General features: G+C 59.4%; 1 protein-coding gene across 4 annotated transcripts in view; it reads left to right on the top strand.

Annotated features, from left to right (window-relative positions):
• The window catches only part of BTBD19 (BTB domain containing 19), an 84,317-nt gene that overhangs the window by 52,538 nt on the left and 17,574 nt on the right, over positions 1-14,205 (top strand). The window contains exon 5 of one of the 4 annotated variants that reach the window (XM_073357919.1): positions 388-6,266. The exons of the other annotated variants lie outside the window; for them this stretch is intronic. Within the exon in view, the coding sequence (XP_073214020.1) occupies positions 388-717 (330 nt within the window). The 3' untranslated portion in view covers positions 718-6,266. Of the gene's footprint in view, positions 1-387; positions 6,267-14,205 lie in introns of those variants that run through there. 4 annotated transcript variants of the gene reach the window in all.

Genomic DNA, 14,205 nt, shown 5'->3' with positions numbered 1-14,205 from the left:
GAGGAAGTGTGGCCTAGCGGTCAGGTCGTGGACCTGGCAGAGGAGTTAGCGGGGTGGGCTGGTATCGGCCAGGCCTGCGGCATGCGATGCCGAGTGGGGCATTGTTCTGTGCAGCCAGCTCCTTCCCCTCAGGCTCTGGGGGCTGGGCCCCTTTGATCGGACAAAAGGCCTGGGCTGACTTTTTCTCCTTTGCCCTGATTTGTCCTCGGCAGCTGCTGCTGACTGGCACAATCCCAAGCGCTGGCTGGGGGATGGGGCTAGAGCCATCGCACTGGGTGGGACACAGGCACGGTGGGCAGCAGGGATCCCAGGACGACTTGAGTAGCTCCCCCTGCCATGTGCCAGGTGCTTTGCAGGCCAGTTGGTGACCATGTCCCAGCCCCACAGAGCCAGCGTTGTGGATACATCGCCGGCGTGGTGGTGGAGGACCTCTGGGGGAAATCAAGGCCGGGATCCACGCTGCCTGGGCGATTGGGTGCTGCGGGACGAGCACAGTGTGGAAACCTGGCTGGAGGAGAAGGCAGAGCCCAGCCCCTCAGTGCCAGGATGGAGCAGCTGGACAGCCCTGGGGCAGGCCTGGCCGAGGAGCAGGCTGCCCCGGGAAGTGGATCAGTGCCTAGCTCTGGGCTCTCGGATGTGGCTGTGGCATCCTTTTGCCTCTGCCCTGCCTCATGGGGGCGACAGCGAGTCTGTGCCGGCTGTGGACCGAGGGGCTGAGAATCTCAGGGGCTTGGGGCCGGATTCAGAGCTCACTGGAGTCGAACAGCCTTTGCACCAGGCCTTCTGATGCCAGGCACAAGCCCTGGGCAGCCGGAATAGCCGGATGCAGAGCTCTGCCCTGGGCAGAAGCTCTGGGGACTGCAGGGGGCAGCTTAGGCCCGATTCTGCCCTCACAAAGCCGGGGTAAGTCAGGCGTCGCCCTTGAAGCCAGTGGAGTTGCCCCGGATCAGAGCCGAGCCCTGGAGGCTCAGCGTGCAGATGCAATGTTACCTGCCCTGGGGGTCTGAGGCTTGCTGCTCCTGGCCTGTAGGTCAGCGTGGCACTGGGGGTGGGGGGCAAGGACTGGCCCAGACCGCAGGGCTGAGGGCCCAGACCGCAGGGCCTAGGGAGCTTGCTGGCACAGTGACCAAGTTCCCCACCAGGCCCATTCCCACACAGTCAGTCCTCTGGGCCTGAGCTCTTGTGTGGTGCGGGGCTCTGAGCAGGCGTCGGGGCGGGGTTTCTGCTGCTGAGCACCCGGACCCAGCATGGCCTGTGGCTCTCCATGCTCCTGTTCTCCCCGGGAGAGGCCAGTGCCCGCCCCGCAGCCCGTTGTCCTCGCTGGTTGTGCCTGAGGCCCAAGGAGAATCTGGGCCCCTCCTGGCTTAGCCTGCCCACTCGTAAGCCCGAGGGCAGTCTCTCCACGGCAGGCGACAGCGCGTCGGGGTGATGCACAGGCCCCTGGGGCTCCCTGGCTCTTGGAGCCGCTGTCCGCCTCGTCCCCGCTGCCCAGCCTGCTCGCTCAGGGCACAGGAGAACAGCGGGAATTGGCTCGGAGGCTGCCCTGGGGTGGGTGTCTGTGAACCTCGCAGCCGCGCATGGGGAGACTTGCGCAGCCCAGACGCCGGGGGGAGAACACTGCTGAGGTGGCAGCATCCGGCGCGCAGAAGCAAGGAGGCACCGGGATGAATTGCTGCAGCAATTTGAATTCAGCCCCTGGCCTGAGGCCGCTGCCTGGCTCAGGGCACAGACGGACAGTGCTCACGTACAACCCCGCCTGCGATAGCCAGACAGCACAGATTGGATCCCAGCTGCTCCCGAAGGCCTTGCTCCAGATCGGGCTCCCTTGTGCAGGGAGGGGGGCCCTGCCCACAGAGTTTATAATCTCTGGTGCTGAGCGCTCCAGCCTCGGCTGAGTCCCACACGGGCCAGGCTGTTAAACTAACTGGCTGGGCACCGGCACAGAGGTAGCAAACCCTGAGCAGGAGCCAGGGCCAGATTTTTTCAAGTGCTCAGCACCCGGAACTGGAGCAGATTTCCCCAAGTGTGTGGTGTGGCGCAATGCCTGGGAACCACAGCCCATGCCACCTCAGTGCGGTGCCTGGAGCAGAACGACGAGCTGGCCAGACTGGAGATGCCCCAGAAGTGTTGAGCTGTGTCTGGACCAGCGGAGAGGCCCTGCGAGTCGATCACCCCGCACTGGGCTCTCCATTGGCCTGGGGGGCATGGTGGGGAGCTCAGTGAAAGGTCTCAGCGCAGTCAGCAGCAGCCCGCCATGCTGGCAGGGCACGGGAAGAGCAAGCCAGAGCACAGCAGCGGGGCGGCCTGCCCTGGGCCCGGTGGTCAGCTCGGGCCGCCTGTCTTGGATCACAGGGAGCAGAGGCGCAGTGGATGCAACCAAGGACCAGCGACAAAATATTGCTCGGGCATGCAGGAGTGAAATCAAGAAGGCCAAATCACACCTGGAGTTGCAGCTAGCAAGGGATGTTAAGAGTAACAAGAAGGGTTTCTTCAGGTATGTTAGCAACAAGAAGAAGGTCAAGGAAAGTGTGGGCCCCTTACTGAATGGGGGAAGCAACCTAGTGACAGAGGATGTGGAAAAAGCTAATGTACTCAGTGCGCTTTTTTTTTTTTTGCCTCTGTCTTCACGAACAAGGTTAGCTCCCAGACTGCTGCACCGGGCAGCACAGCATGGGGAGGAGGTGACCAGCCCTCTGGAGAAAGAAGTGGTCGGGACTATTTAGAAAAGCTGGATGTGCAAAAGTCCATGGGGCTGGATGCACTGCATCCGAGAGTGCTGAAGGAGTTGGCGGATGTGATTGCAGAGCCATTGGCCATTATCTTTTGAAAACTCATGGCGATCGGGGGAGGTCCCAGATGACTGGAGAGAGGCTAATGTAGTGCCAATCTTTAAAAAAGGGAAGATGGAGAATCTGGGGAACTACAGGCCAGTCAACCTCACCTCAGTCCCAGGGAAAAATCATGGAGCAAGTCCTCAGGAATCAATTCTGAAGCATTTAGAGGAGAGGAAATTGATCAGGAACAGTCAGCATGGATTCACCAAGGGCAAGTCATGCCTGACTAATCTAATTCCCTTCTATGATGAGAACTGGTTCTGTGGATGAAGGGAAAGCAGTGGACGTGTTGTTCCTTGACTTTAGCAAAACTTTTGATACGTCTCCCACAGTATTCTTGCCAGCAAGTTAAAGAAGTATGGGCTGGATGAATGCACTATAAGGTGGGTAGAAAGCTGGCTAGATCATCGGGCTCAACGGGTAGTGATCAATGGCTCCATGTCTAGTTGGCAGCCGGTATCAAGTGGAGTGCCCCAAGAGTCAGTCCTGGGGCCAGTTTTGTTCAATATCTTCATTAATAGAATAATGATCCAGAGGATGACGTGGATTGCACCCTCAGCAAGTTTGCAGATGACACTAACCTGGGAGGAGAGGTTGATATGCTGGAAGGAAGGGATAGGATACCGAGGGACCTAGACAAATTGGAGGATTGGGCCAAAAGAAATCTGATGAGGTTCAACAAGGACAAGTGCAGAGTCCTGCGCTTAGGATGGAAGAATCCCATGCATGGCTACAGACTAGGGACCGAATGGCTCATCAGCAGTTCTGCAGAAAATGACCTAGGGGTTACAGTGGACGAGAAGTTGGATATGAGTCAACAGTGTGCCCTTGTTGCCCAGAAGGCTGTGACAAAGTAGGACTGTTCTTAATGTTTCCTCTGAATAGTGTGGGAGTGCCTCAGTTTCCTCTAGGCAGTTCTTAAGTATCTAGGGGGTGGGGTAAGGGTGTATGATCGTTGCAGAGCCCTAGAGGGCATGTGTGTGCAGGAGTCTGGACACAGAGAATGGCCGACACCCTGTTTCCTGGCAACTGATGGCCTGGGCCCTTCCCCCTTGCAAGGTGAGAGCTAAAGGGTTGGAGAACAAAGGAATCAGGTGCCCTCCTGGCCCGGGAAATGGACAAAGCCCAGAGGAGGAGGGGCTGGAGGGAGTTTCAGTTGGGGGCTGGCTGGAACATGGAGTGAAGGGCAGACGTGGTTGTCTGGCTCACTGGCCCCCAAAATGGACCCAGCTGAGGGGTCCTGTTCTCTGCACCTGCAAGCTCTGTTTTGGACCATGTTCCTGTCATCTAATAAACCTCTGATTTACTGGCTGGCTGAGAGTCACATCTGACTGTGAAGTTGGGGTGCAGGACTCTCTGGCTTCCCCAGGACCCTGCCTGAGCAGACTCGCTGGGGGAAGCGCACGGAGGGGCAGAGGATGCTGAATGCTCCGAGGTCAGACCCAGGAAGGTGGAAGCTGTGTGAGCTTTGTGTCCTGAAGACAGGCTGCTCACAGAAAGGAGACTTCCCCAGAGTCCTGATGGGCTTCATGGGGAGCAGTCCCAGAGCATCGCCCAGGGACTCCGTGACAAAGGCCAATGGCATTTTGGGATGTATAAGTAGGGGCATTGCCAGCAGATCGAGGGATGTAATCATTCCCCTCTATTCAACGCTGGTGAGGCCTCATCTGGAGTACTGTGTCCACCACAAGAAGGATGGGGGAAAAATTGGAAAGCATCCAGCGGTGGGCAACAAAAATGATTAGGGGCCTGGAACACAGGACTTATGAGGAGAGGCTGAGGGAACTGGGATTGTTTAGTCTGCAGAAGAGAAGACTGAAGGGGGATTTGATAGCTGCTTTCAACTACCTGAAAGGGGGTTCCAAAGAGGACAGATCTAGACTGTTCTCAGTGGTAGCAGATGACGGAACGAGGAGTAATGGTCTCAAGTTGCAGTGGGGGAGGTTTAGGTTGGATATTAGGAAACACTATTTCACTAGGAGGGTGATGAAGCACTGGAATGGGTTACCTGGGGAGGTGGTGGAATCTCCTTCCTTAAACGTCTTTAAGGTCAGTCTTGACAAAGCCCTGGCTGGGATGATTTAGTTGGGGATTGGTCCTGTTTTGAGCAGGGGGTGAGGTCCCTTCCAACGCTGATATTCTATGACTTGGAAAGACCCTCTGTGCGGGATGAGGGGAGAGAGCAGGCCTCTGCTGGGAGTAGTTGGGTGAGAAGGGCCAGGGCATGGATCAAGGCAACGCATGTATGGAAGGGGAAAGCTGGCCCGGGTATGCGGTGTTCGCCGAAGTCTTGGCAGAGTTCCTGCCACAGACTCCCTAGTGTGTGACCCTGGGCACTACCCATGCTAGTGGGTATCTGCACCTAGGAAGAGCTTTGCTCTTCTGGTGCCAGCTCTTGGGCTGGCGGGTGTGTGATGTGGCATGTGCCACACGCTGGCCTATAATGGGGTTAAAGGACCCTAAAGAGACTGGGCAGAAAGCAGCCAGTAGGAGAGGGGCTGGGAGGAGCAGCCAGTCAGGGCTGGCTGAAGATGCTGGGCAGAGCATCTTCAGCTGCTCCGTGGAGGTGGGAGACCTGGCTGCCTGGCAGGAGGAGGAAAGGTGGCACCTTGGACAGAGCAGTGCTGTGTGGGATCAGGGTGAGAGCACGAGCCCCTGGCTCGCTGCTCAGACAGACACGCTGAGGCCCTGAGATAAGGGTGGAGAAGGTGCTGGAAGAGGCCCAGGGAAATAGACTGCAAAGGTGGAAGGGGTGCAGCGTGTGGCTGCTATCTACAGGGTCCCTGGCCTGGGACCCGGATTAGTGGATGGGCCTGGGTTCCCCCCAACTCCCCACTGAGGAAGGGGCTGGACTGTCAGACTGCAGGAGTTCCCCACCGAAGTGGGGAGCACTGGGTGGGGCACAGCTGGAGGCCTGGAACGGAGAGGCCTGCAGTCCCTGGAATGACACGGTCAAGGAGGAGAAGTGATGGTGGCAAAAGGTCACCAGAAGGGGGCACTTGGGCTAGCAGAGCTAATCCCCGGGACAGCCGGCAGGAGGCGCTAGCGTGCTGAGTCGCACCCCGTCACAGGGTGGTTTCCTTGAAGCCCCAGCTCCTGGACTCCCATGATCACAGCAGAGGCAGTTTTCATTTAAAAAGAAACAAGTTTCTAGCCCCCGTTACTGCAGAAAACCAGCCGCAAGTGGCTCCAAAAGCAGAAGGCGAAGAGCCCTGGACATGTGTGTTCTCATGGTTTGGGGGGCCTGCCTCCTTGGGGATGGGCAACCACATTGGTCTGAGCAAGAGACCGGGAGCCAGGAATGTCATTGGGATGGTGACCCCACTGCAGCCAGAGGGGCGGGGTTCTTAGCCAGTGATTGTCCGCCACGGCTGCACCCCTCTTGGAGAGCTCTGCTGGGCACAGCTGGGTGGTGGTGGTGGGTGTGACAAAGCGGGACTGTTCTTAATGTTCCTCTGAATAGTGTGGGGGTGCCTCAGTTTCCCCTAGGCAGTTCTTAAGTATCTAGGGGGTGGGGTAAGGGTGTATGATCGCTGCAGAGCCCTAGAGGGCAGGTGTGTGCAGGGGTCTGGACACAGAGGATGGCTGATGCCCTGTTTCTTGGCAACTGATGGCCTGGGCCCTTCCCCCCTGCAAGGTGAGAGCTAAAAGGTTGGAGAAGAAAGGAATCTGGTGACCACCTGGCCCGGGAAAGAGACCAGGTCCAGAGGAGGGGGGGCTGAAGGGGGAGTCAGTTTGGGGCTGGCTGGGGACATGGAGTGAAGTGCAGACGTGGTTGTCTGGCTCACTGGCCCCCAAAATGGACCCGGCTGAGGGGTCCTGTTCTCTGCACCTGCAAGCTCTGTTTTGGACCATGTTCCTGTCGTCTATTACTGGCTGGCTGAGAGTCACGTCTCACTGTGGAGTTGGGGGGCAGGACCCTCTGGCTTCCCCAGGAGCCCACCTGAGCGGACTCGCTGGGGGAAGCGCACGGAGGGGCAGAGGATGCTGAATGCTCTGAGGTCAGACCCAGGAAGGTGGGAGCTGTGTGTCCTGCAGACAGGCTGCTCGCAGAAAGGAGACTTCCCTAGAGTCCTGCCTGGCTCCGTGGGGAGCATCGCCCGGAGACTCCGTGACCATGGGAAGCCCTTCAGCTGCCCCCACTGGGCATATCAGGGCACCTCCTGCTAGGCACACATCTGTGCCTGTCCCTCGGGCCCCACGCTGCCTTCCACAGAGCTGCTCCCTGCCGCTGCGCCCCTCACCACCGCGTCTGGGCGCCCCCCACAAGCAGACCATTGGGCTCCCTCCTGGGAATTGTGGGAGCTCCCTGCAGGCCTCGGCGTGGGGCAGACACATGTGAACAGCCGCGTGTGCCCCACTCAGCGAGCCAGGCAGCTAATAATAGCGTGGTGAGGTCAGCGCCGTTCCCCAGCACTTCCTGTTTTGCTGCAAGGGGCCCTGGCTGCAGGTGGGGGTGGGGTGAGTGCGTCCAGGGCGGCGCGGTAACCTTTGCTGGGGAGTTCACATCTTGTGCCTGGCGCGCCGGTGACGCACTTGGGACGCCCCCCCGGCTCCCTGCCCCGGGCTCACATCAAAGCAGTGTGCACTGCCCTCCCCCAGCCCCAGCCAGGCTGACGTAACCCTCCAGGCAAGCAGCTCCCCTGGGCATAGGGGCCTCCCCCACGCTGCCAGCTCAGCTGGGCTCCTAACCCTTCAGCGGGCCAGGGGGCTGGCTGGGGGGTGGAGGAGAGGGGTGGCAGAGTCAGGAGCAGGAGACAGGGAATGTGGAAGAGCAAGAGGTGGCTTGGGGCAGGGTAGGTCAGGTCCGGGGGCACCTGGCCCGCTCCCTGTGAGGCAGGGCATGGCTGGCAATTCCTCCAGGTCCCTGGCTAACGGCGGGATCTGTGCCGGCGTTTGTCTGTCCACTGCGCCCACACGTCCGTGGTGCCGAGGGCTGGAGGCGGGACCAGGCTCTGCATCGTGCCATGGCTCTGGCTTGGGGATCCCCTGGAGGCAGCAAGCGCCAGCCCCCTGGGGCGATGGTGAGGATGCTGAGAGGGCAGAATGTGCTGCCGGGAGGCTGAGCCGGGCACATCACGGGCAGCAGGAGCCAGGGAGGACCTGTGTCACGGAGTCCCTGGGCGATGCTCTGGAACTGCTCCCTACGAAGCCAGGCAGGACTCTGGGGAAGTCTCCTCTCTGGGAGCAGCCTGTCTGCAGGACACACAGCTCCCCCGGCTCCACCTTCCTGGGTCTGACCCCGGAGCATTCAGCATCCTCTGCCCCTCCGTGCGCTTCCCCCAGCGCGTCCACTCAGGTGGGGTCCTGGGGAAGCCAGAGGGTCCTGCCCCCCAACTCCGCAGTCAGACGTGACTCTCAGCCAGACAGTAAAACAGAGGTTTATTAGAGGACAGGAACATGGTCTAAAACAGAGCTTGTCAGTGCAGAGAACAGGACCCCTCAGCCGGGTCCATTTTGGGGGGCAGTGAGCCAGACAACCATGTCTGCCCTTCACTCCATGTCCCAGCCAGCCACAAACTGAAACTCCCTACAGGCCCCCCCGCCCCTCCCCGGGCTTTGTCCCTTTGGGCCAGGAGGTCACCTGATTCCTTTGTTCTCCAACCCTTTAGCTCTCACCTTGCAGGGGGAAGGGCCCAGGCCGTCAGTTGCCAGGAGACAGGGTGTCGGCCATTCTCTGTGTCCAGGTCCCTGCACACACCTGCCCTCTAGGGCTCTGCAACGATCATACACCCTTACCCCACCCCCTAGATACTTAAGAACTGCACAGGGGAAACTGAGGCATCCCCACAATATTCAGAGGAAACATTAAGAAAAGCAGCATCACTTGCCCCATAACCTCAGCCATGCGGAACGCAATGCCATCCACAGCCTCAGAAACAACTCTGACATCATAATCAAAAAGGCTGACAAAGGAGGTGCTGTTGTCATCATGAATAGGTCGGAATATGAACAAGAGGCTGCTCGGCAGCTCTCCAACACGAGTTTCTACAAGCCATTACCCTATGATCCCACTGAGAGTTACCAAAAGCAACTACAGCATTTGCTCAAGAAACTTCCTGAAAAAGCACAAGATCAAATCCGCACAGACACACCCCTGGAACCCCGACCTGGGATATTCTATCTACTACCCAAGATCCATAAACCTGGAAATCCTGGGCGCCCCATCATCTCAGGCATTGGCACCCTGACAGCAGGATTGTCTGGCTATGTAGACTCCCTCCTCAGGCCCTACGCTACCAGCACTCCCAGCTACCTTCGAGACACCACTGACTTCCTGAGGAAACTTCAATCCATCGGTGATCTTCCTGATAACACCATCCTGGCTACTATGGATGTAGAAGCCCTCTACACCAACATTCCACACAAAGATGGACTACAAGCCGTCAAGAACACTATCCCCGATAATGTCACGGCTCACCTGGTGGCTGAACTTTGTGACTTTGTCCTTACCCATAACTATTTCACATTTGGGGACAATGTATACCTTCAGATCAGCGGCACTGCTATGGGTACCCGCATGGCCCCACAGTATGCCAACATTTTTATGGCTGATTTAGAACAACGCTTCCTCAGCTCTCGTCCCCTAAAGCCCCTACTCTACTTGCGCTATATTGATGACATCTTCATCATCTGGACCCATGGAAAAGAAGCCCTTGAGGAATTCCACCATGATTTCAACAATTTCCATCCCACCACCAACCTCAGCCTGGTCCAGTCCACACAAGAGATCCACTTCCTGGACACTACAGTGCTAATAAACAATGGCCACATAAACACCACCCTATACCGTAAACCTACTGACCGCTATTCCTACCTGCATGCCTCCAGCTTTCACCCTGACCACACCACACGATCCATCGTCTACAGCCAAGCTCTGCGATACAACCGCATTTGCTCCAACCCCTCAGACAGAGACAAACACCTACAAGATCTCTGTCAAGCTTTCTTACAACTACAATACCCACCTGCAGAAGTAAAGAAACAGATTGATAGAGCCAGAAGAGTTCCCAGAAGTTACCTACTACAGGACAGGCCTAACAAAGAAAATAACAGAACGCCACTAGCCGTCACCTTCAGCCCCCAACTAAAACCCCTCCAACGCATTATTAAGGATCTACAACCTATCCTAAAGGATGACCCAACACTCTCACAAGTCTTGGGAGACAGGCCAGTCCTTGCCTACAGACAGCCCCGCAACCTGAAGCAAATACTCACCAACAACCACATACCACACAACAGAACCACTAACCCAGGAACTTATCCTTGCAACAAAGCCCGTTGCCAATTGTGCCCACATATCTATTCAGGGGACACCATCACAGGGCCTAATAACATCAGCCACACTATCAGAGGCTCGTTCACCTGCACATCCACCAATGTGATCTATGCCATCATGTGCCAGCAATGCCCCTCTGCCATGTACATTGGTCAAACTGGACAGTCTCTACGTAAAAGAATAAATGGACACAAATCAGATGTCAAGAATTATAACATTCATAAACCAGTCGGAGAACACTTCAATCTCTCTGGTCACGCAATCACAGACATGAAGGTCGCTATCTTAAAACAAAAAAACTTCAAATCCAGACTCCAGCGAGAAACTGCTGAATTGGAATTCATTTGCAAATTGGATACTATTAATTTAGGCTTAAATAGAGACTGGGAGTGGCTAAGTCATTATGCAAGGTAGCCTGTTTCCTCTTGTTTTTTCCTACCCCCCCCCCCAGATGTTCTGGTTTAACTTGGATTTAAACCTGGAGAATGGTCAGTTTAGATGAGCTATTACCAGCAGGAGAGTGAGTTTGTGTGTGTATGGGGGTGGGGGGGATGTGAGAAAACCTTGATCTATGCAGGAAATAGCCCGACTTGATTATGTAAAGAGTTGTCACTTTGGATGGGTTAGCACCAGCAGGAGAGTGAATTTGTGTGGGGGGGTGGAGGGTGAGAAAACCTGGATTTGTGCTGGAAATGGCCCACCTGTTGATCACTTTAGATAAGCTATTACCAGCAGGACAGTGGGGTGGGAGGAGGTATTGTTTCATGATTTCTGTGTGTATATAAAGTCTGCTGCAGTTTCCACGGTAAACATCTGATGAAGTGAGCTGTAGCTCACGAAAGCTCATGCTCAAATAAATTGGTTAGTCTCTAAGGTGCCACAAGTACTCCTTTTCTTATTAAGAACAAACGGGCCAGACAACCTGGACGCGGGTCTGCCGTGCAGCACAGCCAGAGCCGCAGCCCCAAACCCACAGTCGCTTTCCCCTCTGGTGGCGCCTGGCCCCGTTGAGGGAAATGCCCGCTGGCTGCTCAGCCGGGCCTGGGCCGAGCTGCAGCATCCGTGGCCGGGAAGGGGCTGGCATGGCAGCCAGAGACTGACGGGCGGCGGGCATGGCCCAGCCTGGGGCTGGCGTGGCTAGCGGCAGGGTGAGCTCCCCAGCCAGTCCCTCCTGGGCCTCGGCTTGTGGGCGCTGCCAGTTCACGTCAGCGGGGATACTGGCTGGAGCGTTAGACGCCGCGAGACAGGGAACAATCCTGCCTTGGCTGGCTGGGGACGCTGGGGCTGCCCTGGGAGGTGAGCGCCGCTCTCGGCGAGTGTCTGGCTGGGGACGCTGGGGCTGCCCTGGGAGGTGGGGGACGCTGGGGCTGCCCTGGGAGGTGAGCGCCGCTCTCGGCGAGTGTCTGGCTGGGGACGCTGGGCCTGCCCTGGGAGGTGAGCGCCGCTCTCGGCGAGTGTCTGGCTGGGGACGCTGGGGCTGCCCTGGGAGGTGGGGGACGCTGGGGCTGCCCTGGGAGGTGAGCGCCGCTCTCGGCGAGTGTCTGGCTGGGGACGCTGGGGCTGCCCTGGGAGGTGAGCGCCGCTCTCGGCGAGTGTCTGGCTGGGGACGCTGGGGCTGCCCTGGGAGGTGAGCGCCGCTCTCGGCGAGTGTCTGGCTGGGGACGCTGGGGCTGCCCTGGGAGGTGGGGGACGCTGGGGCTGCCCTGGGAGGTGAGCGCCGCTCGGCGAGTGTCTGGCTGGGGACGCTGGGGCTGCCCTGGGAGGTGAGCGCCGCTCTCGGCGAGTGTCTGGCTGGGGACGCTGGGGCTGCCCTGGGAGGTGAGCGCCGCTCTCGGCGAGTGTCTGGCTGGGGACGCTGGGGCTGCCCTGGGAGGTGAGCGCCGCTCTCGGCGAGTGTCTGGCTGGGGACGCTGGGCCTGCCCTGGGAGGTGGGGGACGCTGGGGCTGCCCTGGGAGGTGAGCGCCGCTCGGCGAGTGTCTGGCTGGGGACGCTGGGGCTGCCCTGGGAGGTGAGCGCCGCTCTCGGCGAGTGTCTGGCTGGGCCCCGCTGGGGCTGCCCTGGGAGGTGAGCGCCGCTCTCGGCGAGTGTCTGGCTGGGCCCCGCTGGGGCTGCCCTGGGAGGTGAGCGCCGCTCTCGGCGAGTGTCTGGCTGGGGACGCTGGGCCTGCCCTGGGAGGTGAGCGCCGCTCTCGGCGAGTGTCTGGCTGGGGACGCTGGGCCTGCCCTGGGAGGTGAGCGCCGCTCGGCGAGTGTCTGGCTGGGGACGCTGGGGCTGCCCTGGGAGGTGAGCGCCGCTCTCGGCGAGTGTCTGGCTGGGGACGCTGGGGCTGCCCTGGGAGGTGAGCGCCGCTCTCGGCGAGTGTCTGGCAGGGGACGCTGGGGCTGCCATGGGAGGTGAGCGCCGCTCTCGGCGAGTGTCTGGCTGGGGACGCTGGGGCTGCCCTGGGAGGTGAGCGCCGCTCTCGGCGAGTGTCTGGCTGGGGACGCTGGGGCTGCCCTGGGAGGTGAGCGCCGCTCTCGGCGAGTGTCTGGCTGGGCCCCGCTGGGGCTGCCCTGGGAGGTGAGCGCCGCTCTCGGCGAGTGTCTGGCAGGGGACGCTGGGGCTGCCCTGGGAGGTGAGCGCCGCTCTCGGCGAGTGTCTGGCTGGGGACGCTGGGGCTGCCCTGGGAGGTGAGCGCCGCTCTCGGCGAGTGTCTGGCTGGGCCCCGCTGGGGCTGCCCTGGGAGGTGAGCGCCGCTCTCGGCGAGTGTCTGGCTGGGGACGCTGGGCCTGCCCTGGGAGGTGAGCGCCGCTCTCGGCGAGTGTCTGGCTGGGGACGCTGGGGCTGCCCTGGGAGGTGAGCGCCGCTCTCGGCGAGTGTCCCAGCAGGGCCTGGGGGCTCAGCAGCAGATGGGACAGGAGAGGTGGTGCCAAGGGCCAGGGGAGTCCCAGGGAGCAGTGCCAGACGCTGGCAGGTGTGGGAGGAGAGGGCTCTTGCTGCTGGGCAAGGGGGGACGGGAGGAGCTGCTCCAGCCTCTGTATTGCTGCTGGGACTCAGGGCCGGGGATCCCACCTTTTGGGGGGGTCATTGCCCCCCAGGGGAGGGAGCTGAGCCTCTCATCCCTGGACCCCTGTGCAGGGGGGCTGTGAGTCCGGGGCAGGTGATGTGGAACGTTCCCAAGGTCAAAACGGGGGCACGTCAACCCCCATGTTTGACACCGAGGGCTGGCAGGCCCCATGGCAGGTTGATCACGTCCAGGCTGAGCCAGGAGCAACCCACCAGTGTCACCCTTTGGCCAAAGAAACCTCAACATGTCCGGCCAGGTCCTCTGAGCCACTGAGCACCAGGGGGGAGCTGTTCAAGACCTGGCAGGATCAGGCCCTGAATAAAGCCCTCTGGTGGCAGTGGGGTGTTCCCCACCCTGCTTGGCTGGGCATTCCCTGCTCTGTCTGGCCACAGGAGCCAGCTGAGCGAGGAGGGGAAACTGAGGCACAAAGACAGGTTTCAGAGTAACAGCCGTGTTAGTCTGTATTCGCAAAAAGAAAAGGAGTACTTGTGGCACCTTAGAGACTAACCAATTTATTAGAGCATAAGCTTTCGTGAGCTACAGCTCACTTCATCGGATGCAGTGATGATGAAGTGAGCTGTAGCTCACGAAAGCTCATGCTCTAATAAATTGGGTAGTCTCTAAGGTGCCACAAGTCCTCCTTTTCTTCTTGAGGCACAAAGCCGCTCCTTGCAGCCAATCTCCAGAGACCTGCTTCGGAGCAGGCTGGCGATGCCATGGCCTCCTGGGAGATGCACCCCTCCACCTGGGCTGCTTCCGGCTCCCCCACCAGAGCTGAGGTTGCCTCTGCAGGGCGGGGGAGGGCTGAGAGCAGGCACTGACAGAGAGGCAGTGATGCCCAGTGAGTAGAGCACTGGGCTGGCTCTCCAGAGACCTGGCTCCTCCTATTCCTGGATCTCCCACTGGCCTGCTGGGGGAACTTGGTCACTTCGTTCCCCCTCCCCATGTCTCAGTTTCCCTTCCCACTCCGGGTTGAGGAGCTCTGTGGGGCAGGGGCTGTCTGTCCCTCTGTACAGTACCCGGTGCAGGGGGCCCTGCTCTCAGC

The sequence above is a fragment of the Lepidochelys kempii genome, chromosome 8, assembly GCF_965140265.1.
Source record: "Lepidochelys kempii isolate rLepKem1 chromosome 8, rLepKem1.hap2, whole genome shotgun sequence".
NCBI classification, from domain to species: domain Eukaryota; kingdom Metazoa; phylum Chordata; order Testudines; family Cheloniidae; genus Lepidochelys; species Lepidochelys kempii.
This window is presented reverse-complemented; position numbering and strand designations above follow the sequence as displayed.